The sequence below is a fragment of the Aristolochia californica genome, unplaced genomic scaffold (genome assembly GCF_029961685.1).
Source record: "Aristolochia californica isolate CCGP_79_NKW_82.1479 unplaced genomic scaffold, dmAriCali1.0.hap1 SCAF_10, whole genome shotgun sequence".
Classification (NCBI taxonomy): Eukaryota; Viridiplantae; Streptophyta; class Magnoliopsida; order Piperales; family Aristolochiaceae; genus Aristolochia; species Aristolochia californica.
In genome coordinates, this window is record NW_027181771.1 from 523214 (window position 1) to 532946 (window position 9733).

The 9733-nt window shown below is 36.3% G+C and overlaps 1 protein-coding gene across 1 annotated transcript; it reads left to right on the forward strand.

The window, feature by feature from the left end:
- The first annotated feature begins 1183 nt into the window (after positions 1–1183).
- Positions 1184–7584, forward strand: LOC137965910 (26S proteasome regulatory subunit 6B homolog). The gene is made up of 6 exons (XM_068812299.1): positions 1184–1781; positions 5080–5310; positions 6094–6252; positions 6482–6634; positions 7011–7094; positions 7190–7584. The coding sequence occupies exons 1-6, from the start codon at positions 1296–1298 to the stop codon at positions 7322–7324; spliced, it is 1248 nt and encodes a 415-aa protein (XP_068668400.1). The 5' UTR covers positions 1184–1295; the 3' UTR covers positions 7325–7584.
- Positions 7585–9733: the final 2149 nt, after the last annotated feature.

The following is a 9733-nucleotide window of genomic DNA, read 5'->3' on the forward strand; positions in this document are numbered from 1 at the left end:
TAATATATGCCCACTAGATGGAAAGATGGAATCTACTGAGCCGTAAAACAGATATTTTCCACTAGATTTATTTCTATATGACAGAATGAAAAAAAAAAAAAAACATAAAAAAACAAAATCTATCTGATTGTTAATAGATATAATAAGGCCTGTTAACAATATTTTTTGAATTATATTTAAGTAAACTCCATAAATTAAAAGAATGATAAATTAAGAAAAATTAATATATTTTAAATGGCAAAAAAAAAGTACCCTACATGTCCTATTAAATGGTCCATGACCCTCCAGACAATCACTCTAATAATGTTAGATAGGAGTTCAAGGTTTTTGACCTAGAAAAAACTACCTTCCTTGTTTTCTTTGAACAATGGTGTAACAATGAAGAGGGCATGGGCCCCTCCATGCCTAGGGGTGTCAACAAGTCAAATCGATTCACAAACATGGCTTGAAAAAAACTAGTTTAGTTCAATTTTTACTTGAGTTTGACTTAAGCTCAAACTTGAAATAAAGCTTAGTATATCAACCCAAACTCGAGATTTTTCACATTCAACTTGTTAACTCGATTTTTGTTACGAAATTACCTTTTACTCTAATGGTTCTCTTCGATTTTCTTTTTAGTTGGTTGATAGTTACTCATATTTACCTCAACCCTTAAAGACGATTGACCGTTCAATCCTTTTGGTCCTTCAACTTCTAATGTTATTATTTGTAAAATGGAATACATTATTGATTGACGAGCTTGTTATTTATTTTCGGCCTATTAAATTGGTTATTACACATTAATATGCTCTATTGCAAAGTTTTGGACTATTTTGTGATAATTTTAGGTTTGAGGTTGAATTAGGGCTAAAACTCGAATTTAAAGTATTTAACTCAAAACTAAACCATATACATATACAATTCAAGTTTGGCTGGGGTCAATCCCAAGGAACAAAATATAGAAAAACGGCCGATAGAAGTCGTAATAATGTTAGATATGGTCAACCGATGGTACAAACTAACTGAACTAGTTTCGGTCGAGTTTGTTCACCTTTCCCAGCCCACCGACCGGTTTTATTACATTGCATTTCACCATACCCGGGTTCAATGGTGTCGATAACAACGGCTCACCCGGCTGAAGTCCTTGTGCCGTGAGTCCTTGGCTCCTTGCGGCATCCACAAGTTAAATATGTTCACTAGTATCAATACCAAGTTCCGTCTGCCAGTCCCTTCTCTCCTTCCCCTTCCCCCACCCCGACACCCTCGGTGACCGTCGCTCTCTCCCGTCTCGAAAAGCCCCAACGAAGCTGCCGACGATGGCCGGCTCGGCCTTGGTACTTAACCCAACAAAACTTCCACCATCAGTCCCCGCCATCCGCTCCGATGTCCCCCTCTTAGATGCTTCATTCACCGACGACGAGGACCTCTACGGGCGCCTCAAGGCCCTGCAACGCCAGCTGGAGTTCATGGACATCCAGGAGGAGTACGTCAAGGACGAGCAGAAAAACCTCAAACGGGAGCTCCTGCGAGCGCAGGAGGAGGTCAAGAGGATCCAGTCCGTCCCGCTGGTGATCGGACAGTTTATGGAGATGGTCGATCAGAACAACGGCATCGTTGGATCTACCACTGGGTCCAATTACTATGTCAGAATTTTGAGCACGATTAATCGGGAGCTGTTGAAGCCCTCGGCTTCGGTGGCGCTGCATCGCCACTCAAATGCGTTGGTGGATGTTCTGCCGCCGGAAGCGGATTCGAGTATCTCGTTGCTTAGTCAGTCGGAAAAGCCGGATTGTACTTATAATGTGAGTTTGACTCTTTTTTGCTTCTTGCATCTAAATGGTCTCCGTACTTTTTCTTGTTTTCCCTATTTTAGTTTTTCTGTTCATTTTATCGGAGGGTTCGTGAGCCAGTTTGCACTGCTTGAGGCATTTTGGTTCGTGATCATTTTTCATTGGGAGACAACAAAGAGATCTTAGGGCATCTTATTAATCTTTCTAATAAAAAAAGAGGCTCGCTTTTTCTAATTCTAATTTTTGTTCGCGGCATCTTCGCGAGTTTATCACCAAGTGTTAGTTTGTGCTAACTTATTTATGTCATTGATGTCCAACCTTTAGGAAGCATTTGATTGGAAATAGCCTTCAGATTTTTATTTTATGGTTTTTGAATGGAACTTTAGAGTTAGGGTTCCGAAAGACGCTTCTCTTGTTCTCATAACCTTTTATCGTTCTCTTGTATTCGGTCTGTTCATGTCACCTTTTCAGCAGACGTTCGTTGGTTTACGATATTTGTTTGGCAGAGATTTGATATATCAAACATCTACCGTTATATGAAATTTGAGTGCATTTAAATCTGTTTGAACCAGATGGTATCTATATTTTCAATTAAAAAATCTATCTTCCTTGTTTTTTCAAACATATAAAAAAAGGAAGTGTAGCTGCCTAGTACTGGTAGGCACTTAAAAAATAGAGAAATTCCTTGAATCTTTATGAAAAAGCTTATACTCTATTCACAGTAACTAAACTGGGAACATTCAGGAGGTTCTAATGCAACTAAGGTGAGGTCACATTGGTGTTTTGTTTCTGACTGCACTCAAAAGAAAAAGACAATACTCAAGACCAATTCAAAAGAGTAAATTGACAATTTTGAGGTCTTCATTGCATTCGTCACTTGTCCTCTAAAAGTTAAATTAAGGATTTCAGAAGAAAGTAACACCTTTTGGAGAGAAGGTTGTTAACCATCAAACTTCCCCCTCTGATATTTGTTTTTATGTTATCTAGTTTTTGTGGTCATACTTCCACTGTGATGTCAGTTTCATTGTTTTTAGGTGGATTTTCCTGGAGTTATTATCAGCATGGCAAGTTAGAAAATGTTAGGTCAATTATGTTAGCATTCTATTTGTCAACTTTTTTTCTCATATGGTGTGAACCTGAAGTTACTTTTCCCCTTGATATTGACTTAAGATTATAAAATAGAACTTTTTGGTAGTCTGTTTCATTTGTCTATGAGGGGTTATGACTTCTATGTTAGTATGCTTACCTCACCATGGATCCTCCTTAATAGTTCTGCTCTATAATATGGTTGTTCATCATTTAGTTAGCCTTTCCTTTCATGTCATTGTCAGCCTTGCTTCTTTCTTGTTGTCCTTGACCCAATATTGGTGCAAAATGCTGCTAATTGGTCCACTAATGGGTTTCTCCATCTTAGCGACTGCTCTAATTTAAATTTACTTATTTAGCAGTAATGTCAGTTCTTCGGAGATGGCCCTGATATGAGTGTTATGTTGTGCTCATTTAAATATAAAGTATTTCTAAGACGGCATTTTTTTTCTTTTTAACACCAAAGGTTTGCTTAAATGTTTTTTTTTTTAAAAAAAACTAATGCTTTAAAAAAAAAACTATGTTCTTAAATTCAAAGCATTGATACTCCTGAGCCAGCAAACTCTATTGCTGACTGACCATCAAAATAAGGTACCTCCACCAACAATTTGTTGTGGGTGCACTTGTCCTTTGAGGCCGCCTAATCTTTCTTTATGCTGTTTTTTTACTTGCCTTGTCATCATTTAAGTATGTAGCCTTGTTTTTGTCTCCACTTTCAACTTTAGCCAATTCTTAATAGTTTAATACTACTGTCAGTGTTTTCAAACTTTGACTGGAGTGGCTGGTTGAACAGGTCTTATGCTTCAATTGTTGAATGTCTTAACTGACTGGTGAACCAGACCTTTCTTAAGAAAAGGACGAAACAAGAGGGAAGAACTTGTGTGTTAAAAAAAGGAGGGAAGAACTCCTCCCTCTTGTCCAAAGTAGGAGGGGGGAGACCCTATTCTCTCATCCTGAAGACAGGAGGGGTGGGGTGCTCTTACCTTCTTGGTTATGATAGGTTGAGGTGATTTGAGCTGGATACACATTTAATAGTTTTCTATCCTCATAATGCTGGCTGTAGGCTTTGAGTAAGTACCTTAGGCTGTTTAGGTACTGTCTTAGGAAAAGAGCACTATTTCATCATTAAGAATATGTCTTTATCAAAAAAGAAAAATCATTAAGAATATGTGAATATAGGTGTAGGAATAAGAATTTTGTGTAGTAAAACAAAATTTAGTCTTTTTGAGGAATACTACCCTTGTCTGCTTGATGCTACCTCATTGATGGGATAAAATGATTTGTCATGTAATTATGTCAAGATAGTACTGTTTTTTTAAAGAGCACTAGCTTGTTATCACATTTGTGTTGAGTCAGTTCTTCATCCTATGAGAACACAGTTGCATCATGTCTCTGAAGAAAATGAAGCTTGCACAGTGCCTCTATGGGATTTTGAATTATTGGCAACTGCCTTCTACATGATTTATTTTTCATAAATGGCTCACCTCCATCTTGCCCCCTTCAAACCTGTAATATCAGTATACTTGTGGAATGCACCAGGTTCTCATTATTTATTGCATTCTTATGGTTGTAAGTGCATGTTTGGTCATCATTATTGTTGATTTTGGTTTGTTAGGGCAGGTTGGAGCTATTACCTTGGTGACATAAACTTCTACCTCTAAAGGATTACTTTCTTTGGTAAAAAGCATGAGAAGTTAAACAGTGTCTACACAATGTTTCTCGAATTTGTATGTATTGAAAGTGTTGGATGCATCCTTTCATGGATTTCTTAATTAACATGCTTCATACTCTCTCTGTTGCAATCAGGTGCAGCTCTGGAGCTTCTGTAGTCTGTTTTTATGTTTACATGTATAGAAGTCTCTTGTTCTATTTATGTCTACAAGTGTAAACCATCTTCTTTGAATTTCTTGTTTAATACCTTTTTTGAGTTTTATTTGTACGCATAAGTACTCAGCGGGAGAGATAACTCATAAGTCAAGAAGTTAAAATAAATTTTGTGTTTTTCTGGGTCTTGATTTCAGTTATCTTGTTTGTACTTGAACTTATCCAGATTTGTGCAACCTTACATTTATCACCACTCAAGTACTTCAGGCAAAGCTTTTGATGTTATTGATTGAAGCTCTGTACAGCAAAAGCAATTATAGCTCTAATGTTTAACTTAGGTCCTTCACAGATTCCTCTATGTATTTGTTTTGTTCTAATTTCTTTATTTTTTTTGTGTCAGGATATTGGAGGATGTGATATCCAAAAACAAGAAATCAGGGAAGCTGTTGAGTTGCCCTTGACTCATCATGAGCTCTACAAGCAGATTGGAATAGATCCTCCCCGAGGAGTGCTGCTTTATGGGCCCCCTGGTACTGGCAAAACAATGTTAGCTAAGGCTGTAGCCAACCACACAACAGCTGCCTTTATTCGTGTCGTCGGATCTGAGTTTGTTCAGAAGTACTTGGGTGAGGTATTTGGAAAAATTAACTCCTTTCTTTCCAAGTGGTACACATTGTCTAATATGGTTACTCACAGTTGCCGCTTCCAAATGAGTGGCTTTTATAGCAATTTTATCATTTCCAGGAAGGACTTGGTGTTAGTTGTGAGTGATATATTTAGCAAAAATATTTATTTCTTCGTTATAATTGTATTCCTGGAAAGGCTTTGGATGGTGAACTGAAGATGAAACAGAAGCTTGGTGGGAAGATGATTTCCAAAAATTGTTTCAAAATTGTGAATTAGAAGAGTTGAACATTTAGAAGCAATGTTCTAAAACTGGACCCATTCCCTCTACTGTATTCTATTCATTCATATATATAACGATGTCATACTTGTCTGCTCATAATTGGGTTTATCATGATAGTATATAGTGAACCAAAAAGTATTTTTTCTTAAGTGAAGGACTGGGCAAGCTAAGTGGCCAACTCGTTCTGATCCTCATGTGTCTTGGTTAGAATCAATTGGATTGTGAAACTGAAACAAAGATAAGATGTATGTGGGTTCTATTTGCTTTTTGTTACTTGTTCTCTCTCTCTCTCTCTCATATATATTTTGGGGGGGAGGGAGGGTACTTACCAGCTGCTACCAGCTGTCCATATCTCTGCCATTGTGCAAATGTTTTGAAGTGATTGTTTACTAATACTCCTTTTTTTGTTTTATATTGACTTTCATCTTATTACATTTACCATATAGAACAGTACTCTTGTGGCTCTAAAAAAAGTGTTCACTAGTGGTGTGTCATGTCTTTAAACAGGGACCGAGAATGGTTAGAGATGTTTTTCGTCTCGCCAAAGAGAATGCTCCTGCAATTATCTTTATTGATGAGGTTGATGCAATTGCTACTGCAAGGTTTGATGCTCAAACTGGAGCTGATAGGGAAGTTCAGCGTATCCTCATGGAACTACTAAATCAGGCAAGTGATTTTAGAGTTGACAATGGATATACTTGTCTAATTGTACATAGCTAGATACTCATGCATGGACCTATGTAACAAACCACTCCAGTGTTTTTTTTTTTTTTTTATGTGCACCTATCCTTTATGTATATCCTGAACTCTTGTATTGTGGTTAGTATTCTCTTTGTCGTTTTCTTCATCCCTTGATACCGCTCTGCTGCTATTAATTACTTTTTCTAAATGTTAGATGGATGGGTTCGACCAAACTGTGAATGTCAAAGTTATAATGGCCACAAATAGAGCGGATACCCTAGATCCTGCTCTTCTTCGTCCTGGTAGACTGGACAGGAAGATTGAATTCCCTCTGCCAGATAGGCGACAAAAGAGGCTTGTTTTTCAGGTGAGTTACCGACGTATACTACTACCTCTTTGGTCTGACTGTTTGTTTGAGATGCATGTGTGCTCTGTCAGTTATGTTCTGAGCTTGAAAGAGATGGTTTAAAATTTGTAGTTATAACTGTTTAGTCTTTTGTTTATAGCCGCTGGTAAAGGGCTGGTGATAATCACATATCTTTAGTTGGCTCCTTACTAAAAGCACAGTTGGCTCTTGGCCTAGCAAAATATCGGTTTCATGATTACCATTCCCTACTTGCTAGGAAAGAAATTGTTTGTACATTTTTTTGGGGTGATTCTGGTGTTAAATTTTATTGTTCCAAATTCTTGCATTTTTAATCATTTATTATTTGTTTATTCTGTTGTATGTGTTTTGACAACAGGTCTGCACTGCTAAAATGAACTTGGGTGATGAGGTTGATTTAGAAGACTACGTTTCTCGACCTGACAAAATCAGTGCTGCAGAAGTAAGTGTATTTATTATTACTTTTGAACTTTGGTTACTCTTCAGATTTCTTGATGGTTTAACATATATTTTGTTGCTCTTGTAAAATGTCTGCAGATTGCAGCAATCTGTCAAGAAGCGGGAATGCATGCAGTCCGGAAGAACCGTTACGTAATTCTTCCCAAGGATTTTGAGAAAGGCTACAGAACCAACGTGAAGAAGCCCGACACAGATTTCGATTTTTACAAGTAAAAAACAGTAGATTTGGATTCAGGGGAGCTGTCACAGTACATTTGTTTGTTCACAGGAACTCTTTGTAATTGTCTCTATCTTAGTCTTTTGGGCCACCGATATTGACAAAAAAATTATTTCCGCAGCTATGACTAGTTGTTCTAGAATTAATGGCATCATTACTCTTGTATAATCTGAATTCCATCAGCTGGATTTTCTTGTGTTTGCTACTGACTGTAATTGGCTCAACTTGTTCAATCTCATTTGATACAGTGAGGAAACGAAGCATAAGGATTCAGGAATTGTTTTACCTTTCTTAAGTTATAATATCCAGGGACATTCCTATTGAAAAATTCTTCTATTTTTTAACATAACAAGTGGAATTACATAAATTCTTGAAAACAAGTGATGTGAAAGTGTCAACCATCAAGCAGGTGACAGGGGCATGTGCATTTAGTAGTGAAATGCAAGTCCAAAAGAGTACCATGAGCCAGCCATCTTGCACATGGTCTTCAATAATAGAAGAGGCAGCAAACAATTACATCACAATCCAAAATGCATTTCCCCATCTTCTCTAGGATTGGGGAACTGAAAGGAAGATGAACACTCGCTCTCACACTCCTTTTCCAAAACCTTACACAATAAATTGAGACTTGTCAATTTCAATAGCTCAGTCTTTTATTTTTATTTTTATTTTGTTTGACATATTTTTATTTTTCAAGTGTTTTTTGTTTCGGTGTTCATGTGTTTGGAATTGCATTGATATATTTTTTTTTGTATTTTTATTGTTAAAATATAATTTTTGAATAAATATTTTAGGATACAGAGTTTTCTGATTAATCTATTTTTATGCTTCAAATTTCATTATTTGGTTGTCAATTTTAGGTTTTAGCAAAGCAATTATTAGCGAACTTCTAGGTCCAAACTGTCACATGGGCCCACGATCCAGCAACTCGACAAGTGTATGGTTCACTCCCTGGATCCACCGCATGACGGAAATTATTTTGAGGGCGCCCACAATTCATGTATTTCGCCGCCGTAGATTCGATCTGCTGCCTTTATTCAAAACAACGATCTCAACCGTTGCCCAACGCTTTCCGAAAGACGATTCCTTATCGACGGACAGGAGTCGTGCACCCATGCAATAATGGGGCATCGTCCGCGGGCCACTCTAATTACGTTAGTCTCGCACGTGGTGCAGTTTAAGCTTCGCTTTCTGCACCCACCACGCGGCGGAGTTTTCTGACTCCAAAAGCGGCCGTTGAACTGAAAAATATTTATGATAGGTTCCTTCTCATCGACTTTATTTCCACGAACAAATTTACATTTTTACCCCCACAATTTTTTTAATAATTAAATAATTTTATTCAATTTAATATCTATAAATAAAACAAATATTTATTTATTAATTAGGACAGATCCGCCAAGAGTCGTATGTTTTGACAATTCGTAGTCATGGTGTTACCATTCGTTGCATTAACCTCCGATTCAATCGGGTTGACTCAGATTTATGATTATTTAAGACGGGTTAGTTCTCTAATAAACACTAATTAATATAAATAGTAATATTATATTTAACTAAATATTCTAGTTTTTATAGTAGTATTTAATTTTTAAACTAATATTATATTTTTCATAATTAAAATATTTCATCATTTTTATTTTACAATAAAATTATTATTACATTTTTTTATTTCATAAAAATAATTTTCTTATATAGATTTATTACCATTTATTACTGTTCATTACAAACTTTACTGTCGGTACTCGCGCCAGAGATGCCGATATTTTCCTCCAAAATTAAGGGTAGTTTTGACTTTTCACTTAAAGCAAGGTAATTTAGCTGTGGCCGTTAAATGGAGACCCGTGAATGGATATTTGTTGCAAAATTGGCTCTTTCTACGACCACGCCCAGGCCTTTCCTTTATGAAACGTGAAGGCAGTCTCAAATTTATGAAAAATAACCGCCGGTTACACGTAGATATATCGGTATCGGATTTTAGAGGTATTATTTAATAAATACATCCTATTAGACCGATAACGGAAAGCTATCGCCCATAAGAGTGGATCCAAAATTATAAAATATTAATCATGATCGATTGATTGATCATCATTTCATACTACAAACATATGATCGATCATCCCTCATGGATGGATTAATCGATCATATGAGACTAAGCTATAATACATCTTGTATATTACTCTTATTTGTGTTTTTATTTTTATTTTTAGGGATTGATGGAAGAAGATTATATATCATGACTTATATTTTTATTATTTTAATAATTTTTAGTTGCTATGGAAAGATGAATAATATAAAAGCAGAAAAATAGTAATAAAAATAATTTTTAATTCGGATTTAAAAAAAAAATGGTGTTAAGATTTGGCTGCTGTTGCTTCAAGTTGAATCTACATTCTACATCACCTCCC